Source organism: Manis pentadactyla, chromosome 13 (genome assembly GCF_030020395.1).
Source record: "Manis pentadactyla isolate mManPen7 chromosome 13, mManPen7.hap1, whole genome shotgun sequence".
Lineage (NCBI taxonomy): Eukaryota > Metazoa > Chordata > Mammalia > Pholidota > Manidae > Manis > Manis pentadactyla.
This window is the reverse complement of record NC_080031.1, coordinates 63,293,312-63,311,041: the sequence shown is the minus strand read 5'-3', so window position 1 is coordinate 63,311,041 and position 17,730 is coordinate 63,293,312. Positions and strand designations below refer to the sequence as shown.

Sequence of the window (17,730 nt, the reverse complement as noted above, 5' to 3'; positions counted from 1 at the left end):
GGCCATCCTGCCCAAAGCAATATAGAAATTTGATGCAATCCCTATCAAATTACCAACAACATTCTTCAACGAACTGAAACAAATAGTTCAAAAATTCATATGGAAATACCAAAGACCATGAATAGCCAAAGCAATCCTGAGAAGGAAGAATAAAGTTGGGGGAATCATGCTCCCGAACTTCAAGCTCTACTACAAAGCCACAGTAATCAAGACAATTTGGTTCTGGTACAAGAAGAGAGCCACAGACCAGTGGAACAGAATAGAGACTCCAGACATTAACCCAAACACATATGGTCAATTAATATTCGATAAAGGAGCCATGGATATACAATGGGGAAATGACAGTCTCTTCAACAGATGGTGCTGGCAAAACTGGATGGCTACATGTAAGAGAATGAAACTGGATCACTGTCTAACCCCATACACAAAAGTAAATTCGAACTGGATCAAAGACCTGAATGTAAGTCATGAAACACCATAGAACTCTTAGAAAAAAACAAAGGCAAAAATCTCTTGGACATAAACATGAGTGACTTCTTCATGAACATATCTCCCCGGGCAAAGGAAACAAAAGCGAAAATGAATAAGTGGGACTATATCAAGCTGAAAAGCTTCTGTACAGCAAAGGACACCATCAATAGAACAAAAAGGTCCCCTACTTTATGGGAGAATATATTAGTAAATGACAGATCTGATAAAGGCTTGACATCCAAAATATATAAAAACCTCATGCACCTCAACAAACAAAATACAAATAATCCAATTAAAAAATGGGCAGAGGAGCTGAGCAGACAGTTCTCCAAAGAAGAAATTCAGATGGCCAACAGACACATGAAAAGATGCTCCACATCGCTAGTTATCAGAGAAATGCAAATTAAAACCACAATGAGATATCACCTCACACCAGTAAGGATGACCACCATCCAAAAGTCAAACAACAACAAATGTTGGTGAGGTTGTGGAGAAAGGGGAACCCTCCTACACTGCTGGTGGGAATGTAAATTAGTTCAACCATTGTGGAAAGCAGTATGGAGGCTCCTCAAAATGAAGAAAACAAATCCTACCATTTGCAACAACATGGATGGAGGTAGAGGGTATTATGCTCAGTGAAATAAGCCAAGTGGAGAAAGACAAATACCAAATGATTTCACTCATATGTGGAGTATAAGAACAAAGAAAAACTGAAGGAACAAAACAGCAGCAGAATCGCAGAACCCATGAATGGACTAACAGTTACCAAAGGGAAAGGGACTGGGAAGAATGGGAGGGAAGGGAGGGATAAGGGGGTGGAAAAGAAAGGGGGTATTATGATTAGCATATATAATGTGGGGTGGGGGACATGGGGAGGGCTGTGCAACACAGAGAAGACAAGTGGTGATTCTACAGCATCTTACTACACTGAGGGACAGTGACTGTAATGGTGTTTATTGGGGGGACTTGGTGAAGGGGTGACCCTAGTAAACATAATGTTCTTTATGTAATTGTAGATTAATGATAACAAAAAAGAAAAAAAAAAGCAAATGAAATCAAGACCTAAACAGTATAAACATGTAATTTAAATATAGAGAGTTAATTATTAATTACAACAGCCAAAATGTTCAAAGTGTTTGCCTCTAAAGAGCCAGCAATAGAAGTAGGCCAGAGGATGCTGCATTTTGTTACAAGCCTTATAAAATGACTTGACTTTTAAAATAATGTAGCTGTATTACTTTGAAAATAGATTTTTAAAGTAACAAAATTGGAAAGAAAAGTGAATGGTCATCCCGAATAGTAATGTCCTGGCGACCATGCCCGGTGGTGTTGGCCTCAGACCCATAGGTGGAGGGTCCCAAGGCCACATTAGCTCTGATTGCCATTTATTGTTCCTGACATGAGTGTGAATACATTTCAATAAAATGTCAAGACTGATAGCCATTCAAAAAAAAAAAGGATGGGTGCTCCCTTGCATGTGGGCTGCTCTGGGGAACGTGGGAGAGAGCCTGCTTCATGACAGCTCTCACTTTGCTTGTCAATTGCATTTAGCTTTGGGGATCAGCCATCTAGGTGGGAGTTGGGGCTCTATTGAGTCATTATCCTGATCAGTAAAGACCCATTACTCCGTCTGTTAAACTTGCTGTTGGTTTCTTTTTGGCTTCTGGGATGGGCTTGCACGCAGGCACAAGCACGTAACAGCCCCACTTTCCCCACCCATCCCCCACTGGTGCCCTCGAGGGTCGTTAGCGCCTTTGCGCAGGGGCTGCGGCTGGGGCTCGGGTCACGCGGGCCAAGGCCGGCTCCGCCCTCCCGTGCGCGGTCCCGGGGAGTGGAAATGGCGTGCCACGCGGGTCGCCCATCTGCCTTGGTGATTTTTGAAGTCTCCACTTTAATTGTATAATGAGGAAAGTCAATGTATACCCGTTAAGACCAAGGTAGACTCTGCGAGCCGTCAGAGCAAGGGACGGGCTTTTTTCGCGGCGTAAGAATAAACTCGCCTTGAACACCGTGTGGGGAGAGGACCCGTGGGAGCAGGGGAGGATCAGAAGGAGCTGGAGACGGAAGGGAGGAGGGAAAGAGACAGAGAGCCCTTGGTTCCGCGGAGAGGACAACGGTGCCAACAGCTCCCAGCTCGGAAGGCTTTTGGGGGCGCCCGGGGTCTCGACTCGGTACAGCTGGATTCGGTTGAGGCAGATTCCAAGGGAGCGGCGCGGGTTTCCCTCCGCCCCATTCCCAGCGGCCTCGGCGCCCTCACGGCGTCCCCTCCCTCGCGGGTGGCTTATGCAGGAGGGGATGCTGTGGTTTCAGGGGTTTATCTGAGTATGGGCTACCCGGGGTGGCCGGCTTAATCGTCTCCCGTCCCTCTCCCCCACCTGTATCTGCAGATAGCGACATGTGTGTGGACAACCGCAACGGGGAGTGCCCCATGCACGGGCCGCTGCTCTCGCTGCGCCGGCTCGTGGGCACCAGCAGCGCCCCGGCCGCCGCGCCCCCGCCCGAGCTGCCCGAGTGGCTTCAGGACCTGCCGCAGGAGGTGTGCCTCTGCACCAGCACCGTGCCCGGACTGGCCTACGGCATCTGTGCGGCACAGAGGATCCAGCAGGGCACCTGGATTGGGCCCTTCCAGGGCGTCGTCCTGCCCCCAGAGAAGGTGCAACCCGGAGCAGTGAGGAAGACGCAACATCTCTGGGACGTAAGTCGCCCACCGCCCAGCACCATGCCACCAGCCAGAGCCTTGGTGGGTGGCTACATCCGGGAGAGCCTCCTTTGTTTCCCCAAAGATAGCAGAGATTAGATTTCTCAGGTCTTTAAAAAGCTTGGTGCATAAGGAGAGGTGTGCAGCTGGGCCTGGCACAACAGGCCCTCCAGGGCCTACAGGTTTCTGCAGATGGTACCACCTTGACAAGCTTCTGTTCCAGCTGGGATGGATTTGACCGTTGGTCTCCCTGGATCTTGAGACAAAGAGAAACCAGCTGAAGAGATGGAGCAGAGAAAATACAGCATTGAGGTGTGAGCTAGGTGAATTTTGCATCCCATTCTAAGCTCTTCTAATATGCTTTTGCACACTGGGCAAGAAGAAACATAAGCATACACAGGAGGAAGGACAGCCAGTCTCATTTTCCCAGATAAAAAAACAGTTTTGCAGATGCTGAATGTGAGAGACTGAAACGGTTCCTAACGTTCAAAGTTTCCAAAGTAAGCAAATTATACTGTGAGTCAGAAATCACAAATTTGGCTTCCTCTCTGACAAAGTACAATTACACAGTCTTCAACAAGCTAGGAAACTAAAATGTAGAAAAGTCCAATCACTTTGTCATATTCCAACTGGTGATGATATTTGAATGGCACAATGTTAACCTGCTATTATTGTTTAAGAATAAGCAACTTCCTTGACAAATGTGAAGGTGAAATTTGTCCTAGAGTGTCATTGTTGGTTACTGAGGTCCCCTTCCAAGGAGACAGACCCTTAGTGCAGGTAATCTCTGCCCCAGTGTTGGCCACCTCCCACCCCTGGAGTTGCTGATGAAAGTCAAAATGCTGGAAGTCTTCCCCTTGAGGGCAGTATGTAAATCTGGCTATTTGAGTCCAGGCCGTGTAATGGAGTGAGAATAGGCAGAAAAGAAAGTTTCATAAATGCCAGCGGTCAAGTTGGCATGGACCTTAGGGCTCCATTAGTGGGTAATTTCTGTGGCAGCTTGCCACACACACTTGTTTCAGTGGCCTATCAAAATGATCATTTTTATGGTGAGGTGCTTCATACTTACTAAAACTCATTCGACTCAATAATGCCCTCAAATTTTTGCTGAGATGCACTTGGAGATACAGTGTTGTGAAAAACAGACCTGGTCTCCAGAACCTTTCATAACTAGGGGAACCATGCCTGCAAAGCCTCCTTTGATGCAGGAGGAGCTCAGTGTATGAGCTCACAGGCTGGCCAGCAGGCCACGATAACCAACTGGTGGCCGTGGGCTACGTACCCCCATGCTCAGGCCCCCAGGTTCCACTTCACTCTTAAATTGGAAAACAGTTACACACTTTTAATCTTTCAGGATAGGATTCTTGAATGAGGGATAAGGTTGCACATATTTATGTCATCAGTTTTTTTTTTTACACAAATTTTTATAGGAAAACAGGCTAGGAGAAAATGGATTGGTACCTAGAGGCTTGAAAACCTGACAAGTGGGAAATAATCAGAGCATCTGGTTTTGAAATATCTCCTAGTTGGATTTTGTTTCTGACTAATTAGTTATAACTTCCAATGTGGTTTAAAGTTTATAAAATGCTTTCAGGCACTTTCATGTTTAAGTGGTGCTATTAGGAACTCTAATACCATATGCAGTTAGAGGTCGGCCAATACTTTTCTGAATAAATCATAAAACAATTGTTCAGTGGCGCAGATTTGTTCTATCTGCAAATGTTAAAACTGAACACTACTATAGTGCCTTCTGATACTCAGGTTTAGAGCCCATCAATTTTTAGAGAGCCAGGGGACAAAGCTGTAAACATGAAAAAAATCCCAAAGTTCATCTTTTTTTTTTTTTTTCTAAAAGGCTTCGGATGGTTGGGATGTTAAGCAGGAGCCCACTGCACATACAGAATATGATGATGTATTTTAATACTAAAAACTATGAAGCCTCTCATTTGTACCTTTACTTGTATTGATGAAGTTAAAATTCTGTTGAAAAAAGACTGGGTAATTTAATCAGTTTTGTGGTTATAGTTGATACTTGAGTAGCTATGAAGTGAGTCTGACGGGTTGTTTGGGGTATGTGAGTTGACGTGTTGGGGAGTGTCTAGACTTGGTTCTAGGTCATAAAAGACTTTGCTGAATGTATGCTTCAATGATCTACAGGTCCCTACTTCTAAATCCAGGACATAATCTATTTTTGTCATGTGTAAGAACAATTAGAATGACATGCACTTAGGGGATTGAAGGAATATTAGAACTATAGCTGTGCAAAATATATCAGTCTACTGGGAGATCATGTAAAATGTGACTGACCAGGGCCAGGTAACCAACTGAGTGCCAATGTCCATTTATAAGATAAACCACTTTAATAGGTTTCAGATTTTTATTAGTATAATTATTTTTAAGATAGAAAGCATGAGTTTATCTTTAAGCATTGTGATTCATTCTTACAAAATGTGACTATTTGTATTATGTTAAATTTACAACAGAAGATTTGAAATGTTGGATTGTTCCTTAAATTTTAGGCTTTCCTTTTAAACCCAAATTCTCTTCTGAAAAAACTTTGATGATTATATTTACATTAGTAAGAATCTGTAATTGGAATATACCACAGGTGTATAGGAAACTTTCGGCAATAATTGCTTAATGACTCATATAGTAATTATCCATTTTTAAAACATATTCTTCTAGATATCTTCTAGAATATCAGGTAGGCTGATATTTAAAAAATTAAAAGCAATTAAATCATGGCCATTTCATTAAAAAAAATTTTTTTTATTAAGGTATTATTGATATGCACTCTTATGAAGGTTTCACATGAAAAAACAATGTGGTTACTACATTTACTGATATTACCAAGTCCACCCCTATACCCCAATGGAGTCACTGTCCATCAGTGTAGTAAGATGCCACAGAATCACTATTTGCCTTCTCTATGCTACACTGTTTTCCCGGTGATCCTCCATACCGCATGTTCTAAACATAATACCCCTCAATCCACTTCCCCCTCAATCCACTTCCCCCTCCCTCCCCAACCGCCCTCCCACACCCCTCCCCTTTGGTAACTACTAGGTTCCTTCTTGGAGTCTCTGAGTCAGCTGCTATTTTGTTCCTTCAGTTTTGCTTCATTGTTATACTCCACAAATGAGGGAAATCATTTGGCACTTGTCTTTGTCCACCTGGCTTATTTCACTAAGCATAAGGTCCGCCAGCTCCATCCATGTTGTTGCAAATGGTAGGATTTGTTTCTTATGGCTGAATAGTATTCCACTGTGTATATGTACCACCTCTTCTTTATCCATTCATCTACTGATGGACACTTAGGTGCTTCAATATCTTGGCCATTGTAAAAAGTGCTGTGATAAACATAGGGGTGCATATGTCTTTTTGAATTTGAGAACTTGTATTCTTTGGGTAAATTCCAAGGAGTGGGCTTCCCAGGTCAAATGGTATTTCTATTTTTAGTTTTTTGAGGAACCTCCATATTGCTTTCCACAATGGTTGAACTAGCTTACATTCCCACCAGCAGTGTAGGAGGGTTCCCCTTTCTCCCCATCCTCGACAGCACTTGTTGTTAGTCTTTTCAATGCTGGCCATCCTTACTGTTGTGTGGTGATATCTCATTGTGGTTTTAATTAGCATTTCCCTGATGATTAGTAACGTGGAGCATCTTTTCATGTGTCTGTTGGCCATCTGAATTTCTTCTTTGGAGAACTGTCTCTTCATATCCTCAGTCCATTTGTTAATTGGGTTATTTGCTTTTTGGGTATTGAGGTGTATAAGTTCTTTATTTATTTTGGATGTTAACTCCTTGTTAGATAGGTAATTTACAAATATATTCTCCCATACTATAGGATGCCTTTTTGTTCTGTTGGTGACCCTTGCTGTACAGAAACTTTTTAGTTTGATATAGTCCCATGAGTTCAGTTTTGCTTTTGTTTCCCTTGCTCAAGGAGATGCATTCAGGAAGAAGTTGCTCATGCTTACATTCAGGAGATAGTTGCCTATGTTGTCTTCTAAGAGTTTTATGGTTTCAAGACTTACATTCTGGTCTTTGACCCATTTCGAGTTTAGTTTTGTGTATGGGGTTAAACAATAATCCAGTTTCACTCTCTTGCATGTAGCTGTCCTGTTTTGCCAACACGAGCTGTTGAAAAGGCTGTCATTTCCCGATTGTATGCCAATGGCTCCTTTATCGTATATTAATTGACCATATATGGTTTGGTTTATATCAGGGCTCTCTAGTTTGTTCCATTGGTCTATGGGTCTGTTCTTGTGCCAGTGTCAAATTGTCTCGATTACTGTGGCTCTTTTGTAGTAGAGCTTGAAGTTGGGGAGCATAATCCCCCCACTTTATTCTTCCTTCTCAGGATTGCTTTGGCTCTTCAGGGTCTTTTGGGGTTCCATATGAATTTTAGAATGATTTTCTCTAGTTCATTGAAAAATGTTGTTGGTATTTTGATAGGAATTGCACTGAATCTGCAGATTACTTTAGGCAGAATGGCCGTTTTGACAATATTAATTCTTCCTATCCATGAGCATGGGATATGTTTCCATTTATTGGTATCTTCTTTAATTTCTCTTATTAGCGTCTTGTAGTTTTCAGAGTATAGGTCTTTCACTTCCTTGGTTAGGTTTATTCCTAGGTATTTTATTTTTTTTGATGCAACTGTGAATGGAATTGTTTTCCTGATTTCTGTCTCTGCTAGTTCATCCTTACTGTATAGGAATGCAACAGATTTCTGTGTATTAATTTTGTATCCTGCAACTTTGCTGAATTCGGATACTAGATCTGGTAGTTTTGGAGTGGAGTCTTTAGCGTTTTTTATGTACAATATCATGTCATCTGCAAACAGGGACAGTTTGTCTGCCCTTGCTGATCTTGATGCCTTTTATTTCTTTGTGTTGTTTGATAGCTGTAGCTAGGACCTCCAGAACTATGTTGAATAGAAGTGGGGAGAGTCGGCATCCTTATCTTGTTCCCGATCATATAGAAAAAGCTTTCAGCTTCCTGCTGCTAAGTACAGTGTTGGCTGTGGGTTTGTCATATGTGGCCTTTATTATGGTAAGGTACTTGCCCTCTTTACCCATTTTTGTTAAGAGTTTTTATCATGAATGGATGTTGAATTTTGTTCAATGCTTTTTCAGCATCTATGGAGATGATCAAGGGGTTTTTGTCCTTTTTGTTGATGTGGTAGATGATGTTGATGGATTTTCAAATGTGTACCATCGCTGCATCCCTGGAATAAATCCTACTTGATCATGATGGATGATCTTTTTGATGTATTTTTAAATTCAGTTTGGTAATATTTTGTTGAATATTTTTGCATCTCTGTTCATCAGGATATTGGTCTGTAGTTTCTTTTTTGTGGTGTCTTTGCCTGGTTTTGTTATTAGAGTGATGCTGGCCTCATAGAATGAGTTTGGAAGTATTCCCTCTTCTTTTACTTTTTTGGAAACTTTAAGGAGGATGGGAGTTAGGTCTTCACTAAATGTTTGATAAAATTCAGCAGTGAAGCCATCTGGTCCAGGAATTTTGTTTTTAGGTGGGTTTTTGATTACCAGTCAAGAGTCTAACTTAACTCCCTTAATATGCTATTACAAACAGAATCTAAAGGTTCTTTTCTTTTTCTCCTCCTTTTTCTTCCTCCTCCATTCTTTATATATTAGGTATCATATTCTGTACTGTTTGTCTATCCCTTGATTGACTTTGGGATACTTAATTTAATTTTGCATTTGCTTAGTAATTAGCTGTTCTACTTTCATTACTGTGGTTTCATTTCCTCTGGTGACAGCTATTAAACCTTAGGAACACTTCCATCTATAGCAGGCCCTCCAAAATAGACCGTAGAGATGGTTTGTGGGAGGTAAGTTCTCTCAGCTTTTGCGTCAGGGCTTTCCTTTGTATGTGATCTTATTTCTCTCTCTGGCTGCTTTTAATAGTCTGTCCTTATCCTTGATCTTTGCCATTTGAATTACTATATATCTTGGTGTTGTCTTCCTTGGGTCCCTTGTGTTGGGACATCTTTGCATCTCCGTGGCCTGAGAGGGTATCTCCTTTCCCAGATTGGGGAAGTTTTCAGCAATATACTCCTCAAAGACACTTCATATCCCTTTCTCTCTCTCTCCTTCTTCTGGTACCCCTATAATGCGAATATTGTTCTGTTTGGATTGCTCACACAGTTCTCTCAATATTTCATTCTTAGAGATCTTTTTTTCTCTCTGTGCCTCAGCTTCTTTGTATTCCTCTTCTCTAGTTCCTATTTCATTTATCATCTTCTCCACTGTATCTAATATGCTTTTAATACCCTCCATTGTGCTCTTCAACGATTGGATCTCCGACTGGAATTCATTCCTGAGTTCTTGAATATCTTTCCATACCTCCATGAGCATCTTAATGATTTTTAGTTTGAAATCCCTTTCAGGAGGATTCATGAGGTATGTCATTTAAGTCTTTCTCAGGAGTTGTATTAATAATTTTACTTGAACCAGGTTCCTGTGGTGTTTGATATTTGTATATGCCGCCCTCTAGTGTCTAGAAGCTCTACTCTCTGGAGCTGCTCAGCCCTGAAGCTATGTCAGGGGTTGCAAGGGAGTGGTATTGGTGCCTGTGGGGAGGAAAGAGCTGTTTCCTGCTTTCCGGCTGCTATGCCTGTCTCCACTGCCTGAACCAGTGGACTGAGCACACAGGTATAAGCCTCTATGCTTTGCGTTTGCAGTTGCTGTAGACAGATCTCTCTCTGTCTGGCCTAACACCAGCGTAGGATTTGCTGGTTTGCGAGCCAGGTGGGGCTGGCTGGGAGGAAGGCACAGTAGGCTGCATATCACGGAGGGTTTCCTTGGAGCTTTGTAGTCTGCCAGGGAGCTGGAGCACCTGAAGATCATGAAAGCTCCCAACTTGCTGGGCAGAGTGCACCCGGACAATTTTGTCTACCTGTCCTTTCTCCTGAGCAGTAAGCTCCATGTAATCCTTGCCCCTTTAGCAGCCCTCTTGCTAAGGGCTTTCTTGTTAGAAAGTGTCTCAGACTGCCCGCCTTTCTTTTGCCCCAGAGCAGCTGGATATGAATCCCTGCTTTCCACAAGTGCCTGGAATCTCAGTCTCTCCAGGAATTCTGCCTGTCTTTGCTTTCCAACCCCCTAATCACGAGAGTTCCATGCAAGCACCATGAAATGCAGGTTTATGCTCCTAGAGCAGATCTCCAGAGTTAGTTATTCAGCAGTCCCATGCCTCCACTCCCTCCCAGCTCTGTTTCTCTTCCTCCCACTGGTGAGCTGTGTTGGAGGAAGGGCTTGGGTCCTGCCGGGCCACAGCTTTGGTACATGACCCTGTTCTGTTAAGTCTACTCTTTTCTCCAGATGTATGCAGTCTGGTGCAGCCCTCTTTCCTGCTGCTTTTTCAGGATTTGTTGTATTAATTATATTTTCATATTATATATGGTTTTAGGAGGAAGCCTCTGTCTAACCTGTCACACCGCTATCTTTAATCCCATGACCATTTCATTTTAAAAGGCAACTGGAATCATTTCTCTTCCTCACATTTTTTCAAGTCACTTGCTGATGAAGAAATGTCTTTATATTTAGCGTTCAATACTCAGGTGCTGATGGATATTACCAGGGTTACTTATCCTTATTTCAGTACAATAAATGGATTGCTAATCTTTCCCTGTCACTGTTTCCAAGTAGATAATGGATTTTTGTTTCAGTTTCAGTTCATTGTTTTTAGTATGGTTGTATTTTATTATACACATGAGGGCATATTACAGAAACAATCAGATTCACCTTAGTTACTGCTTTTGTTTAATCATTAAAAGCTCTATTTTATTTTTAGAAAATGGCTTTTTAATATTTAACATATATCAGTCATGGAGAGCTTGTTTGATTTGTTTGTAAGTATGCTATCAGGTTTTAGTTAATATTTCATGTATAATCCTTGCTCTTAAAAATATAGCAACTTAAAGTTAAATATCATTCACTACTTTCAATATGTTTTAACTGTTTTAGGTGTTTCTGGAAAGTTGTAAGAGGTTTCCTTTTTTTTGTCTTTTAGCAAGAAGCCAGGGTAATATTTTAAGGAGATTGTTAATTGTTAAAAAAGGAGTTTAAGAAAAAGCTAAAAAGAAAAAAAGGAGTTTAAGGAGATTAACAGTTCAAATGCCAAATTATTCATTCTTTTGGAATCAGAACTTTATGTGTTTTACAAAAGATAATGAACTCAGATCATTTGAAACAAAAACATTACAGGATGGATTAAATAGTGACTTGCCTTGCTTATATATATTTATTCCAACAAGACTTAGGTGCATGATTTATTTCTAACTATTTGGACATAATGTGAAAAATCTTTCTGAACGTTTTGTTAAGAAAACATAGTCTTTCTCAGCAATTAGGTCTTATCTATCTGAGTGAGATAATTTTGTCCTAATGTGTTTTCTAATAAAGAAATGAAAAGGGACATTTGATCCCAACATTTATGAAAACATTATCTCAATTATTAATGTGCCCTTTTTCCCTTGAGATAAATTAATCTAGTTTGCACATGGTTTCCCCCTTTCTCCTTGACATCAGAATTTAATATGACTGGACCTGAGGAATATACATAGTGTATACTTAAGATTCTACTGGAATAAAATATGGAAGTCTGAAATAATGTTACGGTTTTCGATAGGCTAGAATTAGGCCTTTCAACTGAAAGTTTGATTTGACAAGAAATTTTGGCAACAGTGATAAATTGCATATATTTTCACCCTGGAACAATTATTTTTCTAATTGAAATAATGTAGTGACTTATTAAGATTATAGTCAAGGTACTAGAAAGGGATTTAATTTTATAGAACCTGTTTTTTCTGTACCTGAGTAAATGTGAGCATTTCATTTTCATTTGTACCATGTAGAAAACTTCATTATTTTTCCTCAGAACATAAAGGGAGATAATGTCCTTTTTGTGGTTTGATAGTGTGTGTTAGTATTGTAGATTTAATAAGAAAATTGCTTTTCAGCAAATGGTCTATTTTTCATCACTACCATTTAGCTTAGGTCAAAGATGGTAATGAAACCGATATTAAAAGTACAGTACATGTTGCTATATGTGTATTTATTTCAAAACCATCACAGGTAATTAGTACTAGAAGGAAATGGATTTATTTCATATTTTAAATATATTATGTATATTTCTATAAATGACTCAACTCCCACATAGTACTGTACCCATTTGTGTATATTTAAATGTTGAGAAAAGAATCGTTAAAAACTAATCACTTTAAATTAAATTAAAATCATTAAAAATTAAATTGCACTTATTTGAAAATTGTTCCAATGACAGCACTGTAACTATCTGCCCCACATTTTGCTTTGTAGACTGATTTGTTCTGGTCTGATTCACCCAACACCAGGGGATGGAAATATGTGGAGTGAAAATTGTGTTTCTTAGCAATTTGTCATATAATATACTAGACTGCTCGTCAGTGTGCTTTTGAATATTTGAGTTTCTCAAAAATCCAAATATTTCTCCTTAAAAATAAACCATAGCAATGTTATGATTATGTTTAAACTTATTCAGACTAGCAGCTGGTGTATCTCTGGCTTTGCCTCATTTGCTTTGAAGACGTCTTTTATAGTGGTGCCCACTGGATACAGTGGGAGCATTGTGTAGTTTTACATAAACTGTAAAACCATCTGCCACCTCTTGGAATAGTTTCCAGCTTTGTGTTAAAAGTCAAACATTAGTATTTAAAGTTGGTTTTGAAAAGGTCTAATAAAATCCCTGGTCCTTTTAGTTTATGTGTCATTTTGAACAGAGCCACCGTTGGCTCTTTAAGTCCAAAAGTGACTCTGCTTTTAACATAAATTACAATGCCCTTTTTAAATTCCCACGTTAGTGAGGTTTACTCCAAACGTGCGTGTGCCACTATGGTTCTCTAGTTGCAGATTATAGAGAGTGATGTGCTCTGTATCTGTAGGACACTTTTTTGCATTAGTCAGTTAAGTGTATCTGTTGTTTGTAGATTGCTTTTTTTCATAGCATTTTGTCCATGTGAAGAAAACAATTTACAAGTATTTCTTGTCCATGACTGCATATTTTCTTATATAATTTTTTCTTTCTCCGCGCTTACTTAAAACTAGGGTGTAGAAACTAGGGTGTAGAAAGTAAGATCAATCTCAGAGGTTGCTGGACAGATGAAATCTGCCCTCCCCACTCACTGAATGGCAGAAAACAATCTGATGGAAATGTGATTGTGACAACACTGGGTTGAGGAACCTACGGGGAACCCCTTGTATTTACTGTGTCAAGTAAGGTAGTTTTAATTATTTGAGTAAATCTATTGTGTTACCCAGAAGTCACTTGTAGTTGTAGTATGATCTCATCAATTTCAGAAATTTTTGATTGACTATGAAAAAGCTTCCTAGTACTTAGCTGAGGAATTGTGTCCACGATGTCAAGAGCCTCTCCTCTCAGATGGATGTGATTTGACACACGGGTAGTGTGGGAACAACTTTTTCCCATTCTAAAGAACTCCATGCCAGAGAGCCACTGCCTTGCTCTCTCTCTCTTTCTGTTTTAGTATTGTATACAATCCAAGATTTCATGCCTTCAGTCATTCCTTGTGTATTTACACAAGAAATACAGACCAGTGTAACTGCTTAGCATAAAAGCCAGAGAAGCCAGAGCAGAATATACTTTTCCTCGTAAGCATTTGCCACCTCGCTCCAATAAGTTACAGAATTCCATTATCCAAATTGTTACACATGTGTGACAGAGGTTGACCTTTCGTCATGTCAGTCCTTTTTATGTAGGTCCCAGGCTCCAGTCGAATGGCTCAAACCCTGATTTCCTCACTGTAATAAGGGCAGGAGGTTGAGGGATTGTCAGGCTGCCTGTTCGAGCTCTTCTCGGAGCCTGGTTGAAGGCTGTTAACGCAAAGCTTTTCAAAGTGAATTTACAACCAGCACCACTGGCAGAGGCCTATCAGTACACCATAAATGTCAGGTTAGTGAGACTGAGCAGTAATAAAGTACTGACAGCCCACCCTATTGGCTGGATTCAATTGGCCAAGGTTTAACTGAGGAGAGCAGTCTGCGTGTGCCAGCCTTAGGGAAAGAGCTAAGCATGCAGACTGGGTCTTCAGGCGGAGGCCATAGATTTACCCGTTAGTGGGAGGGTCAGGTTTGGGCCATCATGCATGTGATTCGGTGCCTCCAGCATCATCCGTGTTGGTGTGCTTCACAATCTGGGATTTCTGAGTGGCGAAGCCTGCTGACTGTAGGGCTTGGTGACAAAGAGTGACCCGGCATTAGGCAAAAAGTTGGGCTCTTACAATGTGGGGCTATGGGAACTTGAGGGCATTGTGGTTTGTCTAAAAGGTGGTCTGTTCAAATGCCAACACTGTGACGGGGACTTGCTCCAAGGCCTCGACATGAGCACGCCTGCTCTGTTGCTCTTCTTGAGGCTCAGCAGTGTGAAACTTTCATGGAAGTCACTCGTGAGTGATTATGGGTCAAGGGCTTGAAAATCCATGAGATGTGGTTTCCCCACCAGATGGAATGTTTTTATCATTTTGGGGTAAGACAGCCCAGACAACAATTCATTTAGCTCTGAAGGCATCAACACTAAAATGGAGGAATACATTAAAATGCTGTGTGCAAGGATTTATAAATTAGGCAATTTCCTTGATTATTGCAATAATTTAAAAAATTGATTGTTCTGGTGTGGTACAGACAGATTTCAGCAACTGTCATTGACAACAAGCACATTCTCTGATATCTATAGCTACTGGTCACTAAACCAGTCACTATTCCTCACCACCCCCTGCTGTTCTGGGTTTCAAGGTCAGGCAGCCATTGAAGAAGCTTATAGTTATCAGGTTTCATTTTTCTTCAGAGGAGAGCCACCTAGACTGTTGAGGGTGTGTGCAGATTGTTCTCAAGTTTGTAGCATTGTTTCTGCAGTTTAAACCTAACTTGGGAAGAGGCTGTTGATGATCCTTCCATGTTTCAGATCAGTAGCACAGATTTTTGAGATGATGCCAATTTAAAGGGAAATGATTTTTGCAAATTGCAGCTGTAAATATTTGTTTGAAGATTTAACAGTCCATAATGTGTTTTATTTGTTGGTCCTTAGAATTCTAATGATCCAATAGATATATCACAGAGTCACTGGATTTTAGGTCAGTTAAATTCTCGAAGGCATAATAGAGACATTGTTACAAGTGCAAAATGCTCAAAATACTGCAGATTTTCCTGTACAAGAGCACACAGATACAAGTTCACTTGGTGTTTAATCACTAACCACAAACTACAGATTTGCCTTTATTCCTGAAATATCAGAGACAGGCAAGCCAAATGTGTAGGCAGAGGTCTGTCCAATGAAAGCTAGCCATCAGTTTATGCTTAGTAAAAAAATTACTGACTTTAGATATTTGTTCTAGTTCTTATTTTGCTTTTAATTATAATTTTCCCCTTTTGGAACTCTAATCCAAACTGATGCTTGTAAAATAATAGCACTTTAGAAAATTGTTGAACACTGGGAAGACAAACATTTTGCTTTCTCCTGATTCGAAATCATACATAGTAATTTGATTTCAAGATAGTTATTTGTTTCAAAAGGGAAATGTGAAGTTTCATGAAGTTCTATGGCTTGGGGGCACCTTCCATTTATTTAGCTATTGTTGCCTCATAAGTCAGAAGTTTGTTTTCATTTTTAATTAGTTATAAAACTCACTGCTTAAAAATTTAGCAAAAAGACAATATTTTCACTTCAGTGTCTTGTTATTATCTCGTTTTTTTTATCCCCTACTTCCACCACCACCCCCCCCACAATATTTATTTTTGGTTTCTGTTAAGACTGAAAAGTTATACAGCTTTGGTAAACTGTGAATGAGGCACTCAGTATTATAGATGTTTTTACCAAGACCTACAATATGCAATTGTGAAATAATGATATGGGATTAAGCCCATCTTATTAAAATAAACAGTGTTTTTCACTCTCTGTGATCATTTTAAATTAAAGCTGCTTCAGATAATGAAGTGTGTTCAATACAAAGATTCTGTGTAATCTAATTCAGTAGAAACTTCTTAAGTGCTTTTTAATTGGAATCATATTAAATGTAATCAAGTAATGTTTTCAGTGTCTTGTAAAATACCAAGACCTAAATGTTATTAGCATGCTTGGGATGTTTATCACAAATTTACAATAGTACTAAATTCTCAGATAATCCATGCAAACTCCAAAATGGCATATAACCCATAAATAAATTCTAGGTTAGAGCACAATGCTTTAGAAGCTGTGTTCCTCCCAAACTAATATTAAAATTCATTTGTGATGTAAAAAATATACAAATAGTTCCTGGGGGAAAGAGTACTGGAAAATACTGTGCTATTGAGGAAAGTACTTAATTTCAATTTATTGCAGTTAGTTGCAATTTAAAGTTTGACATGGATAAGCTACAAAGTGGAAAGTCTAGTTATTAAGCTTTAAAATTCTAGAGATGAACTTTCTTATTAAAAATAATTAGTATCATCATAAGAAACCCAAACTGTCTTAAAGTATAAATCAGTGGTAACTGTTGAAGATTTTTATAATGGCCTTTGAGAGATGACTATGTAATGTAATACATATTTATTTTATTGAATCACTGTTTTGGTACAAGATATTTGCACTCTCTTCTTGATACTGCAAAATTTTAAGAGCAGCACCCAGTTGCACAGTTTTCATAGGATCTTCTGCAGATGTTTAAATTTTTCTCAAACATGAATAGATTTTGATTTTGTGGCTAGTCCCATCCTCCTGTCTGTATTTTTTTCTGGGGTGGAAAATTTCATTCACAGTCTGAAGAGCCTACTACATTATATAGAAGCACTTCTATTTTCATATGCTTTATAGCACATATCTTTAATAAGACCAAATACCTGCTGAGGTTCAGGGAGATTTTAATGGTCCTCAGAGAGGAAGAAGAACTTTGTTTTCTTTTTTAACTTCTGTTAAAAAAAAAAGGATCAAATGTCTTTGAAATGTTTTTCTAAGTAGAAAGACTTGTTAATCTATCTAGCTGTTTGTGAGACTTCAAAGAAACTACTTAATTTCTTCGTACCTGTTTTTCTCCATATGTCAGAGAGAGTAATTCTGGACTAGCATGCAAATTAGTGAGACAGTATTTATGAATTTGTTTGTAACAAAGAGATTTTCCCTTTTTCACTTGGGATTTTAGTAGTAATTTTTGTTTCTCGTAGACTTTGTACATACAAAGATTCTTATTTTTTTGTCTGTTAAAATGAAAGATTGTACACAGTAGACCATGACACACAGTTTGAATTTAATTATTTACTACAAAATCAGGCTTAAATAATATTTACAGGCAAATTTATTTAGTACTGCTTAATGTAAGAAAGGTCTATGTATTAAAGGGATCCTATACAACATGTCGAAAAAAAACAGATCACTCACGTCAACACAACACAGAACAAATCACACACAACCACACACAGATGACACATCTCTCAACACACAAAATTCACACAACCAAACCCACACACAGTATGCAATCCCACGTGCAAAACACACACAACACATACAA

At 39.4% G+C, this 17,730-nt stretch overlaps 1 protein-coding gene across 1 annotated transcript in view; it reads left to right on the top strand.

The window, feature by feature from the left end:
* Positions 1–2,862: 2,862 nt before the first annotated feature.
* LOC130680145 (putative histone-lysine N-methyltransferase PRDM6) overlaps positions 2,863–17,730 on the top strand; it is a 91,283-nt gene continuing 76,415 nt past the window's right edge. The window contains exon 1 of the mRNA XM_057490309.1: positions 2,863–3,166. Within this exon, the coding sequence (XP_057346292.1) occupies positions 2,867–3,166 (300 nt within the window). The 5' untranslated portion in view covers positions 2,863–2,866. The remainder of the gene's footprint in view (positions 3,167–17,730) is intronic.